At 67.5% G+C, this 18,946-nt stretch overlaps 9 protein-coding genes across 9 annotated transcripts in view; 4 read left to right on the forward strand and 5 right to left on the reverse strand.

Annotated features, from left to right (window-relative positions):
* Window positions 1-259: 259 nt before the first annotated feature.
* MICPUCDRAFT_60694 (SNF2 super family) lies at window positions 260-4,705 on the reverse strand (the record flags this gene model as incomplete). The annotated part of the gene is made up of 2 exons (XM_003061151.1): window positions 260-4,525; window positions 4,682-4,705. The coding sequence occupies 2 exons, from the start codon at window positions 4,703-4,705 to the stop codon at window positions 260-262; spliced, it is 4,290 nt and encodes a 1,429-aa protein (XP_003061197.1).
* A 611-nt stretch (window positions 4,706-5,316) lies between these two features.
* On the forward strand, window positions 5,317-6,072 carry MICPUCDRAFT_41290 (uncharacterized protein; the record flags this gene model as incomplete). The annotated part of the gene is made up of 1 exon (XM_003060894.1): window positions 5,317-6,072. The coding sequence occupies one exon, from the start codon at window positions 5,317-5,319 to the stop codon at window positions 6,070-6,072; it is 756 nt and encodes a 251-aa protein (XP_003060940.1).
* Window positions 6,073-6,422: 350 nt separating this feature from the next.
* MICPUCDRAFT_19830 (uncharacterized protein) lies at window positions 6,423-7,145 on the reverse strand (the record flags this gene model as incomplete). Its single annotated transcript, XM_003061152.1, has 1 exon — window positions 6,423-7,145. One exon carries the CDS (start codon window positions 7,143-7,145, stop codon window positions 6,423-6,425), a length of 723 nt encoding a protein of 240 aa, XP_003061198.1.
* A 167-nt stretch (window positions 7,146-7,312) lies between these two features.
* On the reverse strand, window positions 7,313-7,567 carry MICPUCDRAFT_60697 (uncharacterized protein; the record flags this gene model as incomplete). Its single annotated transcript, XM_003061153.1, has 1 exon — window positions 7,313-7,567. One exon carries the CDS (start codon window positions 7,565-7,567, stop codon window positions 7,313-7,315), a length of 255 nt encoding a protein of 84 aa, XP_003061199.1.
* A 236-nt stretch (window positions 7,568-7,803) lies between these two features.
* MICPUCDRAFT_28287 (uncharacterized protein) lies at window positions 7,804-9,441 on the reverse strand. Its single transcript, XM_003061154.1, has 2 exons — window positions 9,260-9,441; window positions 7,804-8,897 (listed from the first exon to the last, which is right to left on the reverse strand). The coding sequence occupies exons 1-2, from the start codon at window positions 9,405-9,407 to the stop codon at window positions 8,008-8,010; spliced, it is 1,038 nt and encodes a 345-aa protein (XP_003061200.1). The 5' UTR covers window positions 9,408-9,441; the 3' UTR covers window positions 7,804-8,007.
* Window positions 9,442-9,664: 223 nt separating this feature from the next.
* MICPUCDRAFT_60699 (uncharacterized protein) lies at window positions 9,665-10,018 on the forward strand (the record flags this gene model as incomplete). Its single annotated transcript, XM_003060895.1, has 1 exon — window positions 9,665-10,018. The coding sequence occupies one exon, from the start codon at window positions 9,665-9,667 to the stop codon at window positions 10,016-10,018; it is 354 nt and encodes a 117-aa protein (XP_003060941.1).
* Window positions 10,019-10,426: 408 nt separating this feature from the next.
* Window positions 10,427-13,527, forward strand: MICPUCDRAFT_60700 (uncharacterized protein; the record flags this gene model as incomplete). Its single annotated transcript, XM_003060896.1, has 2 exons — window positions 10,427-10,795; window positions 10,973-13,527. The coding sequence occupies 2 exons, from the start codon at window positions 10,427-10,429 to the stop codon at window positions 13,451-13,453; spliced, it is 2,850 nt and encodes a 949-aa protein (XP_003060942.1). The 3' UTR covers window positions 13,454-13,527.
* A 269-nt stretch (window positions 13,528-13,796) lies between these two features.
* MICPUCDRAFT_19614 (uncharacterized protein) lies at window positions 13,797-15,107 on the forward strand (the record flags this gene model as incomplete). The annotated part of the gene is made up of 2 exons (XM_003060897.1): window positions 13,797-13,883; window positions 14,079-15,107. 2 exons carry the CDS (start codon window positions 13,797-13,799, stop codon window positions 15,105-15,107), a joined length of 1,116 nt encoding a protein of 371 aa, XP_003060943.1.
* Window positions 15,108-15,188: 81 nt separating this feature from the next.
* The window catches only part of MICPUCDRAFT_48081 (uncharacterized protein), a gene marked incomplete at both ends in the record, with an annotated part of 4,612 nt that continues 854 nt past the window's right edge, over window positions 15,189-18,946 (reverse strand). The window contains 2 exons of the mRNA XM_003061155.1: window positions 15,189-17,383; window positions 17,577-18,727. Of these exons, the coding sequence (XP_003061201.1) occupies window positions 15,189-17,383; window positions 17,577-18,727 (3,346 nt within the window). The remainder of the gene's footprint in view (window positions 17,384-17,576; window positions 18,728-18,946) is intronic.

Below are 18,946 nucleotides of genomic sequence, written 5' to 3' on the forward strand. Positions count from 1 at the left end.
ACGGTTGACAGTTGGCACTCGGAATCCGTGAACCGCTCTTTTCCGCGCGATCGATCGAACGACGACGCGATGAACGCGTCGGTCGACGTGTGCATTCTTCACCGGTGGTTTTTACGATTCACGATGAGCGCTGATCGCGAATTCATACTGTAGGAAGGACGGAAATTTTCTCCGGCGGTTTTAGATTCAAGCGCGACGCGCATCTGCTGCTACGCAACAGTCCGTAGTCTATCAAAACGCACGCGCGTCGCGTCGTGTCCTACGCGCCATCCTCCTCTTCTTTTTCGTCCCGCTTCCGCTTCTTATCCTCCTCGCCGCCCTCGCCGCCGCCGCCGCCGCCGCCGCCGCCACCGAGCCTGAACGTCAACGCCGGCCGCGGCGGCGCCGCCTGTACCGCCGCGTCGTCCATCGCGGTCAAATCCATCGCGGACTCCGTCGGAAGGACGTGGTGGTCGTCCTCCCCTCGCGGGATCTGCTCCCCGATCGTCCCGACGCCGTCCTCGTCCCACTCCTCCTCTTCGACGTCGTCGAGGTTGATCTCGTCCCCCTCGCCCTCGTCCCCGCGCGAGCTCACGCCGAGGTCGAGGTCGTCGTCGTCGTCGTCCTTCTCCGTGACCTCGGACGCGTCGTCGTCGTCGTCCGCGAGGACGACGGGCGGCTCGTCGAGCTCCGCCGCGACGTCGACGTCGACGGCGGCGGCGGCGGGTTGGACGGGCGGCGGCGCGGTCGCCGGTTCGACGTCGACCGCGGCGGCCTCGACCGCGGCGGTCGCCGCGCCCTCGGTCGCCGCAGCGGCTGCGGCCGCCTCCGCCGCGGCGGCGCGTTGCATCACCGCCGCCGCGTCCGCGCCCGTGAGCGCCGCGTTCTGGGCCTTGTATAACCCGGGCACGAACCCGCCTTTGCTTCGCTCGCCTCGGCCTAAGATCACTCCGGACGCGAGCTGCGCGGCGGCGACTCTGTGCGCCTCCGCGACGTCCCCCGCGCGTCCCGGCGGCGCCTTCGCCGTGGACGCGACGGCTTCGTCGCGCGTCGCGACGTCGTACCGAAGCCAATAGGGCGTCTCGTTCGCGGTCGTTAACCCCCCCGGCCAGAGCGTTTCGTCGTTGTCCATCTTATTGAACAGCTCCACCTCCGCGGGCGTCCGCGCGAGCTTCTCGTTCAGCGCGCGCATGGACATTGCCGCGCACGATCGCTTCGGGCCACCCTCTTGTTCTCTCATGATCTTTTCGAGCGTCTCGCGACGCTCCGCGTGCGACGTCTGCTGATCGAACCGCCCGGCGTTGATCACCTCGTCCGCCATCTCGATCTTCTGCTGCTGTATCACGTTCCTGACCACGGACTCGACGCTCTCCGTGTACGTCCGCTCGCCGCCGGTGCCCCACGTCGTGTCGTCGAGCCCGCACGTCCCGGGAGAGGACGCGGCGGGCGCGTCCGTGGAAGGCGCCGCCGCCGCCGCCGCGGGCGCGAGCGGACCGCCGCCGACGCCGCCCTCGTCGTTCGCGCCGCCGATGGCGTCGACGACAGCCTCGAAGTGCATGACTTTGACCTCCCGTTTTTGCCCGATGCGATGCGACCGCGCGACGGCTTGCTCTTCGTTCTTCGGGTTCGGGTCCGGGTCGTACACGACCACCGTGTCCGCCGTCTGAAGGTTTAACCCGCGGCCGGCGGCGCGAATGGAGAGAAGGAACAGAAACTTTTTCGAGTCGCGCTCGTTGAACTGCGTGATCGCAACCTCGCGCTCGTCCAGCGGCGTCGTGCCGTCGATGCGGCACCACTCCAAGCCCTCGCAAATCGGCGTGGACGCGCGCCACTTGAGGTAGTCCTCGAGGAGGTCCAGCAGTTTCGTCATCGTGCTGAACAACAGCACGCGGTGGCCGCTCGCGCGAAGCTTCACGAGCACGCGGTCCAACACCCACAGCTTCCCGCCCGCGCGGACGAGGTCCGGGCCGGAGCGCCACTCGCCGCCTTTCGCGATCGGATAGTTCAGCGCCGGGTGGTTGCACAGCTTGCGGAGCTCCATGCATCGGTTCTGCAGCGGAAGGTAGCCGCGAAAGTTTGCGCGCGCGGCGAGGCCGATTCTCGCGTTGGGTTCCATTCGCACCGTGGACGTCTTCGAGACCCAGTCGTACACCGCGGCTTGGTACGCGCTCATCGGGCAGTGGACGACGATCGTGTGCTTCGCCGGGAGCTTGCTCTCGACGTCTTGGACTAACCGTCGAAGCATGAACGGCTCGAGGATCTGGTGCAACCGGGAGATGATGATGATCTTCTTTTCTTTTTCGATCCAGTCGATTTCGCCTCCGTCGCCGTCGGGCATCGCCGCGGCTTTCTTCGAGTTCCCGCTGTCCCCGAACCACTGCTGGAACATCCGCGCGTTGTCGAACACCTGCGGGAGCAACAAGTTCAGAAGCGACCAAAGCTCGCTGAGGTCGTTCTGAAGCGGCGTCCCCGTGAGAAGCAACCGTCGCATGCACCGGAACCGGTCGAGATCCCTCGAGAGCCGTCCTTCGCGGTCCTTCAACCGCTGCGCCTCGTCGATGATGATGTACTTCCAGTTCACCTTGGACAGTTTCGCTCTGTCGCGCATGACGAACTCGTACGTCGTGACTAAGACGTTAAACTTGAGCTGCAAAACTTGCTGCGTGAAGATCTTCTGCCGCTGTTCGCGGCCGCCGACGTAGTACACCGCCTGAACGTTTTTCAGCCACGTCTTGATCTCCGACTTCCAGTTCACGATGACCGCGTTGGGCACGATGATCAAGTGCGGGCCGTAGTTTTGTTTGCTCTCCCACAGGTACGCAATCAACGCACACACTTGAACCGTTTTTCCCAGACCCATCTCGTCGGCTAAGATGCCGTTCAGCTTGTTGTTATACAGCGAGATCATCCACTGCAAGGACACGAGCTGGTAGTCGCGGAGAGATCCCGCGGTGAGCATCCGCGGCTGGCGGATGATCTTCTCCGTCTCCGTGTGCGCGAGGGCGTAGTACTTCTGCTTCGAGTCCCCGCCGTCGCCCGCGGAGGCAGCCTCGAGGAGATTCCTGCCGCCGTCCGCGGCAGCCTTGTCCGCCGCGCGCGTCGCGAACTCGATGACTTCCTCCTCGGTCATCCCCTGCGCCTCCGCCTCCGCCGCCGCCGCCGCCGCCGCCTCCGAGCGCTGCTGATCCAACTTCAGCGCCGCGATCTTCCCCCCGAGCTGCTCGAGGTACCCCTCGGTCTTCTCCAGGAACTCCTGCAGCGCGGCGAACTTGTCGTCGCCCGCGTCGCCGTCGCCGGCGCCGATCGCGCCCTCTCTCCCTCTCGCCTCCGCGAGCAGCTCCCTGTACGCCTCCATGTCGTTCGCCTTTAAAGCCTCCACGCGCTTGAGGTAGTCGGCGTTCGACGCCGCGCCGCCCGCGTTCCCCGCGCCGGCGGCGTTCGCGCCCGCGGCCGCGAGCGCCTGGTTCGCCGCGTTTTGCACGTCCCGCTGCCGCCTGGCCCAGTCTTTAGACATCCGCTCGTGGACTTTCAAGATCTGCCTATTCCGCGTGACGCACAAATCCCGCGCCACGCCGCTCTCCTCGAAGATGACCTGCCGCCTGGCTTTCATCGCCTTGAAGTGCGCCTCGCGCTCCTCCCTCGCGCGCTTCACCTCCGCCTTCGCGCTCACCTCCCTCTGTTTCTCCAACTCGCGCACGAGCTTCTTGTACGGCCGCTCCCCCATGCTCATGAGCTCGCGCTGCTCGCGCACCAAGCTCGCGCGAACCTTGTCCTGCAACCCGACCAGACGAAGCGACCGCTCCTCGAGCTGCAGCGCCCGCCGCGCCTGATGGCTCTTCCCGCCGCCGCCGCCGCCGCCCGCCAGCTCGCGAAGCTCCTCCTTGATCTCCACGAGCCGTCGCTCTCTGCGCGCTCTGAGCGCGCGGTCCGCCTCCGCCTCGACGAGCGCTCTCAGATCGCGACGCATCGGCGCCGGCTTGTACCCGTACTGATCCCTGCCCGGCCCGCTCGCGGCGTCCGCGGCGAGGTCGTAGATGGGCCGCTCCCGCGGTTTCCACCAGGCCGGCATCGACGTCACGGGCTTAGGCATCGGGCGGTGCATCACGGGAGGCAGCGGCGGCGGGCCGCCCTGGCCGGCGCCGCGATGCGATCGCTTCGACGGCGCGCCGCCGCCGCCGCCGCCGCCGCCGCCGCCTCTTCCTCCCGACCCCCCCGACGCGACCACCTTGCCGGGTAACGCGACCGGGTGCGCGTTCGCGACCGCGCGCCCCGGGAGGCCGACGGGACCGCCGCCGCGAGCTTGAGCTTGCGGTGCGCTCGCCGCCGCGGCGTTCTCGCGCTGCATGGCGAGCATCTTCGCGCGCTGCGCGACGTGCTCTCGCGCGATGACGTTCGGCAATCCCGGGATCGGAAAGTCTAGCTCGTTCTTCTTGAGCTTCTTGAACGCCGTGATCTGCTCTCGCAGGCGCTCCAACTGCGCTGGGGTGAACCCGGTCACGACCTTGAAGTTGTGCTTCTTCGCTCCCGACGGTCCCGCGCCGTCCGCCTGCGCGTGGAGAGAGAGGGTGGGGGTCGGTCAGCGCTGGAGGCGGGCGACGACGCGCATCGAATGTATTCCCAGATCGATCGGACGGGATTGCCCTAGAAATTGCCGCGACGGCGCGGGCGCGGCGAGGGGCGAGCAGAGCGCGCGACGGCGCACCGTCGAGCCCGGGGCGCCGCTCATCCTCGCGCGCGCGACGCCCTCGCGTCGTACGACGGTTCGCGCGTGCCAACCGGCGCGCGACGCGCTCTTCGGTCGGCTTCGGTCAGTCTCGCCGCCGCGGACAGTGTGACCGTCCGACCGCGCCGTCCGGGCGAATCGATCTGAGGGCCGTTCCATACAAAAATAGTTCACCGGTCAGTTGAAAGGGACCCACGCGGTCAAGTGTTGAAACCGATGGATGGGTGAAACACTTTTGTATAGAACGCACCTTGCCTGATCTCTGCACTCGTCGGCGCGACCGCGTCGAGCGACGAGAGCCGGGTACGAGTCGCGACGGCGACGGCGACGGCGCGGCGCCGCACACGCGCGCGCGCGAGCGAACACGCGCCCCACCCTCAGCACACGCGCACGTCAGGTAGGTCCGCTCGCCGTCGCCCGCGCGTCCGCGTTTCGTCGTCGCGCGCTCGTCGGCCGCCGCCGCCGCGCGCGGTGCCCCGGCGCCTCATCTCGCGCCTCACGTAAAGCGCGTCCGCGTCTCTTCGACTACCGCGCCCCTCCCTGACGCGTCGCCTCCCGTGAACGCTCCCGTGAACGCTCCCCCCCACAAACGACGCAGGCAAGCGTCCGTCGCCATGGTGTCCGCGACGCTCAGCACGAAGACGGAGATCAAAGGGTTCAAGTCCCCCACCGCGAAGCTCGCGACGTTCGAGATCGAGTCCTCCGCCACCGTGGCGGGATGGAAGCTCGTCGCCGTCGCCGCGCCGTCGACGCCCGCGCTGTCGAAATCAGGCATCGCGAAGCCGTCGTCGAGCGAGGTCGAGCTCAACGCGGAGGCGTCCAAGGACGGCCTGACGATCTTCTTCGATAACCTCCAGCTCCTCCCGAAGCGACAGTTCGGCCCGCGCGTCAAGTCGTCGACGAAGCACGCTCTGGGCTCGGGAGGGTACAAGGTTGGCGTCGACGCGACGTTCATCGCGCGCGGGAACACGTCCGAGGGTAAAGCCAAGACGCCGGCGCCGACGGAGGTCCTGAAGCTCACGCTGAAGCCGGATTCGATTCGCGGGTTCACGCCGAAGATGGACTACAGCACCGCGAAGAACGTCGCCGCGTTGGAGGTCAAGACGAACGTCGATCGGTTCCTCGTCACGATGAAAGGGGAGTACGATCTCAAGTCCAAGGCGCTCGGAAACGCGAGCGCGTCGGCGTCGACGACGGTGAAGCTGCCGGAGGACGTCAAGGCGAAGATCGAGGTGAAGAGCGACGCGTCCGGGAAGGTGGAGCTGATGAAAGGGACGCTCACGGTGGACGTCCCGATCAAGAAGGGGTTCAAGCCCCCGAGCGTGGACGATATCGCGCTCAAGATTAAGTTTGAGCAGTCGCTCGCGTGAGCGGCGACGGGGCCCGTCCGTCGACGACATTTCTGATTTTTTCCGCCCGTCGCTCGCGCCGCGGCGTCTTTATTCATAAGATATACGTGCAGTATCGAACGCGCGGCGCGCGCGTTTGATTACAATCGTCAATAAACGATGACCGAAGGAAGCGCGTTTTGTTTTTTTCGCGCTTCGAAACGCGCAGAGCGGCGCGGGGCTCCGTCTGCTACGGGAGGCTAAGAGCTTCGAAAACCCAACCCGCTCGCCGCCGCGCCGGAAAGTTCAACTTTTTTTCATCCGTCCGCCTCCCTCCGCGGGTCCCTCCCTCCCTCCCTCCCTCCCCGGTTCCCCGGTTCAGGCCCGGCTCATCACGCGTCGTCGACGACCTCCCTGAACCTCGTGAAGTCCTTCACGAACCAGTCCGCGCCCTCCTCCACAGCCTTCCTCACCTGCGCGCCGCCGTACCCGATGAACACGTCCGCGCCGCCCGGCGCCCTCGATTCCAGATCCGTCGCGCCGTCTCCCACCATGGCCATCACCTCGTGGCCCTTCGAAGCCTTGACGTGCTTCACCGCTTCCGCCTTACCTCCCGCCTTGCTCGTGAACTCCGTCGGGTCGAAACTCGCGTACGACCCGTCGTCGTTGAACAGGATGTTGTTCGCGAAGACGTTCTCGGGAGGCACGTCCAACGCGGCGGCGACGGGCGCGATCATCTGCCGGAAGCCGCCGGAGACGAGGTAGACGGTTTTGTTCGCGCCGCGGAGGGACGCGAAGAGCTCGGGGATGCCCGGGGAGAGCTTCGGCGGGTTGTTCTTCACGAACGCGTCGACGGAGGCTCTCGTCGGCTGCATGACTTGCAGACGCGCCTCGAGCGCGTCGCGGAAGGAGACGCCGCCGCCCATCGCGGCGGCCGTCATCGCCGCGACCTCGTCGCCCTTTCCGAGGAACGCCGCGAGCTCGTCGATGCCCTCGTCCACGCACACGGTGGAGTCGACGTCGAACGCGACCGCGGAGGACGACCGGATCAGCGCGATCACGTCCTCGCTAGGTTCGCGGTTGTTCTTCTTCGCGACGCCCTTTTGGTCCGGCATCGACGGCGCGACGACGCGCGGGACGACGCGCGAGCGGCGCGACGACGCGCGACGACGCGCGGACGCGGCGGAGGAGGCGTCTTTTTCCGCGCGCTTCGCGAGCGCGTTCACCGCGCGCGGAGACGCGACGGACGCGACGACGACGCTGCCGTGCATCGTTCGGGAGATCACAGCTCGGAGTGCTTGAAAACGATCGGCTCGCGGTACGCGTGCTTCGCTTCCTGCGCGGCGATTCGAGCGGCGCGCTGCGGCGCGGTCTCCACGGAGACGAGGTGCTTGACCTTTGAAATCTGCCCGCGCGACGCCGGGTTGTTCGGGATCTCGACGACCTGGAACCTTCTCTTGAGACCGAGCGTCTCCAGCGTCTTGAGGTATTCCTTCGATTTACCCGCGAGTCCTCGGCGTAGGGTCACGTACAGCATGCGTCGACGCGAGCGCGCGGTGACCGATTTGCCGAAGCTCGTGGAACGTCCGTCCTTTCGTGATAAAAATCCGGGAAAAAGCGGCGCGTACGGACGGCTCGTACTCTCGTATGGGCAATTGGTATCAAGGGCAGATCACGAATCGGTGGCTACTACAGCCGCGGCTACGAGATTTGTGGTCACGAGATCGCTCACCACACGTACGCGCGAGATCAAAAAAGTCGAGCCTCGGTTTTCTTTCGCTTTCGCGCTCGCTGCTCGTATTAATATGCGCGATTCACTCGCGAAGGCACGCGGCGCGCCCGTCTAAAACACTCCTCGCTAATCGAGAGAGAACCTCAGAATCTTTCTCATCTCCCCGCGCCCGCGTCGCCGCCCCTCGCGCCGTGCTTCAACCAACTCGTTTCGTTTTTTTCTTCAAAGAATGAATGAATGCGCTTCTACTCCGTCGCCTTCTCGAGCGACTTGGAGTCGCCCGCGAGACCCATCGCATTCAACCCGTTGTCGACGTAGACCGTCGACCCGGTGATTCCAGACGCGAGCGGCGAGCACAGGAACGCCGCGGTCTGGCCAATCTCCATCGCGGTGAGCGGCTTCTCGTTCAGCGGCGCGTTGGACATGGAGTAGTTGATCATGTCGTCGATGAAGCCGATCGCCTTCGCCGCCCTGGACCCCAACGGCCCGGCGGAGATGGTGTTCACGCGAATGCCCCACTTTCTCCCCGCCTCGTACGCGAGAACCTGGGTGTCGGACTCGAGCGCAGCCTTCGCGGAGGACATGCCGCCGCCGTAGCCCGGGATGATCCTCTCGGACGCGAGGTACGTGAGAGAGATGCACGCGCCGCCCGGGTTCATGAGCGGGCCGAACCTCTGGAGCATGGAGACGTTCGAGTACGACGACGCGGACATCGCGGCGAGGTAGCCGTTGCGGCTCGTCTCGAGGAGGGGCTTCATCACCTCCGGCCCGTTCGCGAGCGAGTGCACGAGGATGTCGATCTTCCCAAAGTCCTTCTCCACCTCAGCGGCGCACTCCGAGACGGTCCACTTTTCGTTCCCGGCGTAGCGCTTGTTCGCGAGGACGTCCTCGGGAACGTCGTCCATCGTGTCGTAGACCGCGTCCATGGGGTACACCTTCGCGAACTCCATGAGGGAGCCGTCGGAGAGCTTCCTGGACTCGTCGAACTTACCGCGGCGGAGGGACGTCTCGAAGATGTTCAACGCGGGGACCCACGTGCCGAGGATGACCTCCGCGCCCGCCTCTTGGAGGCACTTGGAGATGGCCCAGCCGAAGCCCTGGTCGTCCGCGACGCCGGCGACGAAAGCCTTCTTGCCTGCGATGATCGACATGGACGGCGCGGCGTGATGCGTGATGCGTGAGCGAACGATGCGGGCGGGGTGGTCTGGTCGGGGGAAGCGCGGAAGCCGCGGATGGACGACGCGATGGGATCGAGCGCGGACGAGGCCATCGTCGTCGTCGCGACGGTGCACGATGAATGCACGATGCGGACGGCTGTCCTATCCGAGACAAAAGGCTGTCGATCGAGACGCGCGCGAAGCGCCGGAGAACGGCGGAACGCGCGCGACGCGGCGCGCGCGACGACGCGACGACGCCGCGAATCGGCGGCGCGGATCGCGCGCGAATCGATTCCGTCGACGACGGGGAGACGACGGCGCGCGCGCGCTCGGGACGCACCGCGAAGGTCGATGGGAAGCGTGCGCTCGGACGCCGCGGCGCGAACGGTGAGGCGGGTCGCCTTGTTCGCCGTCGCGCGACGGGAAACGCGCGCGCCCGCGCGGAGGACGTTGGCGGCGATGGAGTGGGAGGCCATGGCGGAAGACATCGTGATGCTGTTCGGTGAACCGTCGACCGACGTGTGCGACAATGAGCTCGGCGCGCGCGTCGTCGCGCGTTATCGGGCGTCGGCGGCGAGCGCCGATGGCCCGCGGAAAGCGCGATAAAAAGCGAGAATGGATGGCTCAGAGCGCGCGCTTCGCTGACTTGGCAGTTCGAGCGCGCGCGCGCGCACTTCCGCCCGCGCGCGACGCGTCCCGCGCCACAGTTCGCGCGCATCGCTCCCGTTCCGCGCTCACGAGCGTCATGTCCGCGCTGATGTCCTCCGCGCGCGCGCCGCGCGGCGTCGCCGCGCCGTCCGCGCCGTCGCGCGGACGCGCGCGCTCTGACCGCGTCCCGAGCGCGATTCGAGTCGAAACGAAGACGAGAACGCGAACGAAAGCGACGACAACGACCGCGGCGGCGGGGAAGACGGAGAGGAAGAGCACGGCGTGCGGCGCGACGACGAAGAACGCCGCGGCCGCGGCCATCGCGTCCGCGGTGACGACCGCGCTGGTGGCGATGCCCGCGCTCGCGGAGGACGCGGCGGCGGCGTCTGAGGTGCGTTCTGTACACTGGTCCCCATACGACCGCGTTCGCGTGGTGAACGCCGATCCTTAAGGACTTTCCCCGCCGTCTCTCTCCGCCCACCCCGCGCTTTCAATCCCCGACCTCGACGCCTTTCAACTCCACCTGACGCCTTTCAACTCCACCCCGACAATCGCTCGTATGGAACGGCGTCGGAGATTTCCCCGTTCGCGGGCGTCGTCGACGTGACCGTCCTCGGCGTCGTCGGTCTGCTCGCGGTGCAGGGGAACAAGAAGGCGGAGGCCGCGAAGGCGGCGCAGGGGGGGAAGGGGAAGAAGAGGAAGTGAGGGAGAGAGCGTCGCGCGTGGACGATGTTGTAATACGCGGACCCGCCGCCGCCGGCGGGAAACATATTCCTCACTGCACTCGCACCAGACTGCCAAACAAAATATGTTCATCGGTCAGTTGAAAGGGGGCGCGATCAAATCTTGAAACCGAGCGATGGGTGAAAAATGTTACTGTCGCACCCGACGGTCGGACCTGCCGCTGCCGATGCGATGCGTGGATTTTCAAAACGCGATCGAGCGACGACGCGAGCACACCGCGCGCGCCGTCAGCATGGGAGACATCCGGAGCTTCTTCGGCGGCGGCGGCGGCGCTCCGAAAAAGCCCAGCGCCGATGCCGCCGCCGCCGCGAAGCCATCGTCCCCGCCCGCGGCGAAGAAGTCCGCGCCCGCGAAGCCCTCGGACGACGCGACGCCGATGGACCTGACCGGGGACGACGACGTCGTGGACCTGACCGCGACGGCGACGAAGACGTCGACGACCCCGAAGGCGTCGCCCGCGCCGGCGAAGAGGAAGCTCCCGGAGGTGCGTCGCGTCGCCGTCCGCGGTCCCGCCGCCCCGCGCCGTCCGCCCGCGATCGACGACGTCGCCCCCCGCGCACGTTATGTTTTTAAGATCTGACGTTCGTCGTCGATCGTCGTCGTCGTCGTCGTCGTCCCCGGCGCTCACCCTCTCTCCCTCCCTCTTGTCGCGCGCGCGCAGGCGACCACCGACGCCGACGCGAACGCGCCCGCGAAGACGACGACGCCGAAGAAACCGAAGACGACGACGCCGAAGAGCACTCCGAAGAAACCGAAGACCACCGCGAGCGCGTCGAAGAGCAAGAAGGCGCCGGGGGAGAAGAAACCGATCCCCGCGCCGCCGGGGTACCCCAAACGCGAGGACGAACTCAAGTTCAGCGTCATCGACGTCTCGAAGCCGTGGGGGTTCGGCGGCGGGACCGAGATGGCGGGCCCGCCGAACAAAGGACGCAAGCCCGCGCCGCGCGGCCCGGACGGGTGTTTGGAAGGATGCACCTTCGTCGTCTCCGGGGTGCTGGACTCGCTCGAGAGAGACGAGGCGGAGGACTTCATCAAACGGCACGGCGGAAAGGTCACGTCCGCGGTGAGCGGGAAGACGACGTACTTGCTCGTCGGGATGGACTGCGGGAAGAGCAAGTACGCGAAAGCCAAGTCCGTGGGGACGCCGCTGATGGACGAGGACGGGTTGTTCGCGATGGTGGAGGCGCTCGCGGAGGAGGCGGCGAAGAACCCGGTGAAAACTGAGGTGGAGATGAAACCCGCCGATGGCGTCGAGGCGAAGCCGGAGATTGTGCCCGCCGCGGCCGCGAAAAAGCCGGCTCCGAGCGCGGCGGCGGCGGCGGCGGCGGCCCCGTCTCAAGCGGCGGCGGCGGCGGCGGGCGCGGCGAGCCGACCGAAAAAGGCGGAGGACACGCCGCTGTGGGTGAACAAATACAAACCGTCGCAGCCGGCGCAGCTGATCGGAAACGGAAAGAACATCGCGGACTTGCGGAAGTTTCTCCAAACCTGGGACGCCCTGCACGGAAAGGACGGCACGGCGAAGGACATGAAGGGTAAGGACAAGCCGATGAAGGCGGTGCTCATCTCCGGCCCGCCCGGGATCGGCAAGTCCAGCGCCGCGTCGATCATCTCGAAGCAGCTCGGGTTCGAGGTCACGGAAGTGAACGCGTCCGATACCAGAGGGAAGAGCAGCAACGACATCAGGGACGGCGTCGGCGGGAAGTCGTCGAACGCGGTCCGGGAGATGGTGACGAACAAGGCGATGTCGTTTTTTGGCGGCCCGCCGAAGAAGACGGTGCTCATCATGGACGAGGTCGACGGCATGTCCGGAGGCGACCGCGGCGGCGTCATGGAGCTCATCAACTGCATTAAAATCTCGAAGATCCCCATCATATGCATCTGCAACGACAAGTACAACCAGAAGCTGAAGTCCCTGCAGAACTACGTCCTCGACATGCCGTTCTCGCGACCGACGAAGGGCCAGATTGTCAAGCGGATGCTGCTCATCGCGGAACAAGAGGGCATCCAGATGAACGAAGCCGCGATGGAGGCTCTGATCGAGACGACGAACAACGACATTCGCCTCATCATCAACCAGCTCCAGATGCGGCGGCTCACGAAGCAATCGTTCGCGTACGACGACATCAAGTCGCTCGCGAAGAAAGATATAGACATGGGGCCGTTCACCGCGGTGGATAAGCTCTGCGCCCCGGACGCGAACCGTCTCACCGTGACCGAGCGCTTAAACCTCGTTTTCCAAGACTCGGACATCATCCCGCTGTTCATCCAAGAGAACTACGTGCAGTACCGTCCGTACGCGGCGAAGAACGACGTCGAACGTCTGCAACTCTTGTCCGCGGCGGCGACGTCGATATCGGAAGGCGACGTCATGAACAAGAGCATCCGCGCGAAACAGAACTGGGGGCTGATGCCGTACGCGAACATCGTCAGCTCGGTGATGCCCGCGAGCACGATGCGCGGGTCTAGGGAGGTGTTCGGACTGCACCCGGGCGAGCGGAACTTCAACCGATTCCCGTCGTGGCTCGGAAAAAACAGCACGCACGGGAAAAACAAGCGCCTGCTTCAAGAGGTGCACTCGCACGCGATGACGTCCGAGGGGTTCAAAGCGGACGCGGCGTCGTTGCGCGAGTACTACCTGCCGTTGCTCAAACTCCTCACGACGAGGCCGATGAAATCCGCGGCGTTGGGGGGCAAGGAGAAGGAGGGCATCCCGGAGGCGATGGCGACCATGGACGCGTACTGCCTGACGCGGCAGGATTGGGAGTCGATCCAGGACGTCACGAAACTGAAAGGGAACGGCCCTCTGTTCGCGGACGCCGCGCTCGGTATTCCGACCGCGGTGAAGAGCGCGTTCACGAGGGAGTGCAACGATAAAGGGAGGGTCGTGCACAGCGGGATCTTGACGCAAGAGGCGAAGAGAGGAAGGAAGAGAGGCGCCGCCGCCGTCGCGGACGACGACGACGAAGAAGAAGGCGACGGCGGGAGCGACGGCGAGGGCGAGGGCGAGGACGGGCTGCCGAAGAAGCCGAAGATCAGCGCGAAACGCCTCGCTGCCATCGGTTTCGTAGCGAAGGACGACGGGAAGAAAAAACCCGCGGCGAAGAAGAAGGCGGCGCCGAAGAAGAAGAAGGACGCGAAGTAGGCCACCGCCGGACGCCGGACGCGTTTTGTAGCGCACTCTGCTTTTACGACACTCGACTACAACGTGTACAACGTACTCGAGACTCGAGCGACGACACACCCGAACCGAAACCGATAACGCTGTGCTGCGATGACGTCGGCGTCGCCGCTCGCACACCCTCCGCGCACGCGCGATGTCGACCTCCATGGCGTGCTTAAACACGACCGCTCGTCTCGTCGCGCGCACGGCGTGCAAGTCCCTCCGCGCGCGCGCGAGCGCGTTCAACGGCGGCCGCGCCCTCGGCGGATGGGCCGATGGGCGGCAGTCCTCCCGTCGCGGCTTTCGTGCCGCCGCGATCACGTCGATGGCGCTGAAGACGGGGATCGTCGGGCTCCCGAACGTCGGGAAGTCGACGCTGTTCAACGCGCTCGTGGAGAACAGCACCGCGGAGGTGCGTCCGCGTCCTCCGTCGCCGTCGCCCGAGTCCCCCGGCCCGTCGTTCCGCGCGTCGCCGCGGCCCCGCGCGCTCTTCTCGCGACGAGACGACGACCAGACAGATCAGGGACGAACGGAACGCCGCGCTCGCTCACCGCGCGTTTCCTCCCCCACCCCACCACCCCGCTCTCCCTCCCCTCCCCTCCCCCAGGCTGCGAACTACCCGTTCTGCACGATCGAGCCGAACAGCGGGATCGTCCCCGTCCCGGACGACCGCCTCCAAGCGCTCGCGACGATCAGCGGCACGACCAACATCGTCCCGACGACGTGCGAGTTCGTCGACATCGCGGGCCTCGTGAAGGGCGCCGCCGACGGCGCGGGCCTCGGAAACAAATTCCTCGCCAACATCCGCGAGTGCGACGCCGTCGTGCACGTCGTCCGGTGCTTCGACGACGATAACGTCATCCACGTCGACGGGAAGGTGGACCCGCTGGAGGACATCGCGGTGATCAACTTCGAGCTCGCGCTCGCGGATCTCGCGCAGATCGAACGCCGGCTGGAGCGTCTCGGAAAAGGCCGCGCCAAATCAAACGCGGAGAAGGAGGCGGAGCAAGGCGAACGCGACGCGCTCGCGAAGCTGCGGGTGCTTCTCGAAGACGGCAAGCCCGCGCGTCTGGCGAGCTTGACCGAAGACGAGTGGGCGCTCGTGAAAGATCTGATGCTGCTCACCGCGAAGCCGTGCGTGTACGCGGCGAACGTCAACGAGGAGGACCTCGCGGACGCGGGCGCGTCCAACGTCCACGTGAAGGCGGTGCGGAAACACGCGGAGACGGAGGGCAGCGGCGTGACGATCGTCTCCGCGCAGGTGGAGTCCGAGCTCATCAAGCTCGACCCTGAGGAGCGCGCGGAGTTCCTCGCGGACTTGGGCGCGGACGAGGGCGGTTTGAAGAGCTTGATTCGAAACGCGTACACGCAGCTGAATCTTCAGACGTACTTCACCACGGGGGAGAAAGAGACGAGGGCGTGGACGATCAAGCGGGGGTTCACCGCGCCGCAGGCCGCGGGGGTGATTCACACGGACTTCGAGAAGGGGTTTATTAAGGCTGAGACCGTGGGGTACGACGAATTCATCGCGTGCGAAGGGTTCGCGGGCGCGAAAGAGAAGGGCGTGTGGAGGCTCGAGGGGAAGGATTACGTCGTCAAGGAAGGGGACGTGCTCGTGTTCAAGTTCAACGTGTAACGCGCGTGAAACGTCCGTTTCTTATTCGTTTCTCACCTATCCGCTAGTGGTATCAACGCTATTATTCGCTACTCGCTATCACTATTCCACAGAGGAGAACAAACCCCCGGGCAACGGCGGGTTCTCCTCGTCGTGCTCGAAAGCCGCCGCCGCGCGTCGCGCCTCCTCGCGCCGCCGCTTCGCTTCCTTCTTCGCCGCCGCCGCCTCCCTTCTCGCGCGCGTCTGCTCCATCGTCGCGCCCTGCGGCCACCTCCCGGGGTTCACCGCGATCCTCGACGGACCAGCTCCGGAGACGTCGGGGAGATCGCTCCCGACGTCCTCGATGCCGAGACCGGCGAGTCTCTGCGGCACGCGCATTGACACTGCGACGGGCACCGCCTCCGCCCTCGTCTTCGCGGACGCCGCCACCGCGCCGGGGGCGAGGCCGCGGGTGAACGCGTTCGTCGCGATCCCGGTCACCGGGTCCGCGCCGGCCGCGCTCGATCGCGCGCGCGCGTCGACGAGCCCCATGTTCGCCGCGCTGTCGATCGCGGCGTCGTCGTCGTTTGAAAGAGACGACGCCGGCGCGCCGAACGCGGTCAACGCCGCCGCGGCGTCCGCTTTCAACGCGTCCGGGCGCACCGTCCCGGGGAGCTTCCGCGGCTCCCCCGGGCCCGCGGCGAGCGCGCGAAGCGCGTCGCTCGCGCGGACCGTGTCGCGAACGGCGTGCCAGCGCCCGCGCGCGCGGTTCGCACCGCCGCCGCCGCCGCCGCCGTAGCCGCCGCCGTGCGCGACGGCGGCGTCGTCGTCGCCGTCCGCGACGGCGGCGTCGTCCAGCGAGCTGAACCTCCCGGGACCGGCGAACGCGTTCGCGGCGGCGTGGAACGACGCGCGCGGCTTCGCGCTCGGCGAGCCCGGCGACCGCGTTTGCGTTTGCGTTTGATGCGACGCGCGCTTCTGCTTCGACGCGCCGTCGATCGCGAGACCCCACGCGCTCTTGATCGCCCCGGGGCCGGGCGACTTCCCGGCGTCGCGGGCGGAGGCGTTTTTATTTTCGCGTTCGCCCCGGGCGCCGCCCTTGCCCTTCTTCCCGAGCGTCCCGGCGTCGACGTCGTCGTCGTCCTCCTCGTAGTTGTACTTCTCCCCGGTCTTATTCTTCTTAGACACGCACGACGTGAAGAGCCCGCACGCGGCGCCGCAGCAGTACAGTAACGCCGCCGCGATCATGGCGCCGATGATGGCGGCGATCAAAACCTCCCACGTCACTTTTTCCTTCGGAGCGGGCGGCGGCGGCGGCGCGAGAAAAACCGCCGGCGACGCCGGCGGCGGCGGATGCGACGCGTATATCCTCCGCATGCACTCCCCTCTCAGGTAGTAGTGCCCCTCCGCGCACTCCCCGCACGCGACCCCGGTCCACCCTCTCCCCGGAAAGCAATCGCACTGCCCCGTCGCGATGAGACACCGCCCGCGGCCGCCGCACGGCGTCGTCGTGTTCTCCGGGCTCGGGCACGTCTTGACGACGACGGGGCAGTCCGCGGGGCAGCACGTCGCCGCCGCGGTCGCGGTCGTCGGCCCCAGGAGACCGTACCCGCCCTCCACCGCAGCCTTCGCGTCGTTCAGCGACGCGGTCCAGCTCCCGTACGCTTCCGTGCGGTCGTACGACGCGACCGCGGCGTCGGTCAGCGCGTTCGGCGCCGCCGACGCCTCGGCGTCGCCGACGCACGCCTCCCCGGTTTCGCACACGCCGTTCCCGCACGCCCCAGCGCGGGCGATCCCCAACACCCGCGACGCGCGCGTGTTCCACAGGTCGTCTGATATCGACGCGTTCGTCGTGACCTGCGTCGCCGCGACGCGGCCGCCGTACACGCCGACGCGCTCGACCGCGGCCATCACCGTCGCCGCCGGGTCGACGCCGGCGGCAAACGGCGGACGCGCGGGGACGACGATCGACACCGGGTAGTCGCTCGTCTGCAGCAACCGCCTTCTCGACGGCGGCGGCGGCGGCGGCGCGTACACCTTCGACGCGAGCTGACCCCCCGCGGACGACCCCGCGACCGAAGACTCGTCCACGCCCAGCGCGAGCGCGGCCCACGTCGTGAGGTGCGCGTTTAACGCGGCGGCGTCGCTCCCGCCGGCGACCAACGCCGACGGGAGGCTCCACAGCCGCAGCTCGAGCCACACCGGGCACGACGTTCCGTCGCCGTCGCACGCGCCGCACGCGTCGAAGCGCCCGGACGGGCAACACAGCCCCCCCGGGTCGAGCGCGCCGTCGCAGCAGGCGCCGCGGACGTCGACGACTGAGGGTCGTTCCGTACGAGCGAACGTCGGGGTGGAGTTCAAAGACGTCAGGCGGAGTTGAAAGGCGTCGAGGTGTGTCGGGATTGAAAGCGAGGGACCCTGGGCGGAGAGATGCGCCGGGAGAGAAAGTTCTTAAGGATCGGCGTTCACCACGCGAACGCGGTCGTATGGGGACCAGTGTATAGAACGCACCTTTCGCGCCGCCGCCGCAGACGCCGCACGCGTCGACGTCGCCGGCGTAGCAGCAGCCGCCGTCGCGGTCGAGCTTCGCGACGCCGTTCTCCGTGGGGCAGCACAGGCCCACGTTGTCGATCGCGCCGGCGCAGCACAGGCCGCCGGCGTCTTCGGACTTGGTGAACCCGCACGTGCGCATCGTGTCGCAGTACGGGCCGATGGCGGTCGCGTCGCAGACGCACGCGCCGTCGGCGCAAACGCCGGCGAAGTGACACATCTCGTTCGCGCAAAAGTCGCACTTGTGCGTGTTGCACGGCACCGCGGCGGTCGGTTTCGGCGACGGGCAGTTCGCGTCCGCGACGACAGTCGCGGCGCCGACGGGCCCGGCGACGCACGTCACCGAACGCGTGATGGTCCCGCCGCCGCACGACTCGGAGCACGCGCCGCCGCCGTTCCAATCCGCGACGTCCCACCGCGCGTCCGTCACGCACGGCTGATCGAAACACGACGACGTCGACGCCGGCGTGGGGCCGAGGAAGTCGACGTAGTACTCACACTTGCTGTTCGCGACGACGAGCTTCGAGCCGCCGTCGGAAGCGTTTCTGGACGCGCCCGTGGACGGATTGTACAGATCGTTTCGCTGCGCGCACCACACGTCTCGCGATCGCGTCCCGCCGCCGCACGTCTTGGAGCACGGCCCCCACGGACCGTAATCCCAGTGCAGATACGTGCAGTACGCGTCCCCGCAGCTCTCCGTGCTCGCGGGCCGCACCGCGGTCGGGGCGTACGCCGCACATATCCCGTCCGGGACGATCACGCCGTCGCCGTTCGCGAGGTCGTCGTCCGTCCCCGTCGCGTTGGACGTCGTCCGGCATCGAACCGCGCGGCGCCGCGCGCCGCCGCCGCCGCAGGTGACGTTACACGTGCTCCACTCCCCGACGTCGTACTGATACTTCGGGCACTCGTTCCAGTTGCACGGCTCCGAGCTCGCCGGGGTGGTTCCGGCGGCGCCGCCGCCGCACTCTTCCGGCTCCGCGGGGCCGGCGCCGTCGCCCCCTTTACATTCCACCGTCCGCGTTCGCGTCCCGTTGCCGCACGTTTTCGAGCACGCGCTCCAGTCGGATATCGCCCACGCGTACGGCGGCCCGATCGGCGGCGGCGGCGGCGGGCTCGGCGGCGGCGAGGGAGGCGGCGGCGGCGGCGGCGGGTTCGGCGGCGGCGGCGACGGCGGCGCTCGGCGGCGGCGGCGGCGGGCTCGGCGGCGGCGGCGGCGACGGCGGCGGCGGCGGGCTCGGCGGGCTCGGCGGCGGCGGCGGGCTCGGCGGCGGCGGCGGCGGCGGCGGCGACGGCGACGACGGCGGCGGCGGCGGCGGCGGAGGCGGCGCGCG

The sequence above is a fragment of the Micromonas pusilla genome, assembly GCF_000151265.4.
Source record: "Micromonas pusilla CCMP1545 genomic scaffold MICPUCscaffold_9, whole genome shotgun sequence".
NCBI lineage: Eukaryota > Viridiplantae > Chlorophyta > Mamiellophyceae > Mamiellales > Mamiellaceae > Micromonas > Micromonas pusilla.

Bases quoted from the DNA above. Each gene is read 5' to 3' on its own strand.
- MICPUCDRAFT_28287 (XM_003061154.1), bottom strand. From the start codon at position 9,407: ATGTCTTCCGCCATGGCCTCCCACTCCATCGCCGCCAACGTCCTCCGC. The intron at 8,898-9,259 runs GTGCGTCCCGAG...CGATCATCGCAG, and splicing joins GCTTCCCATCGACCTTCGCG to GCAAGAAGGCTTTCGTCGCC.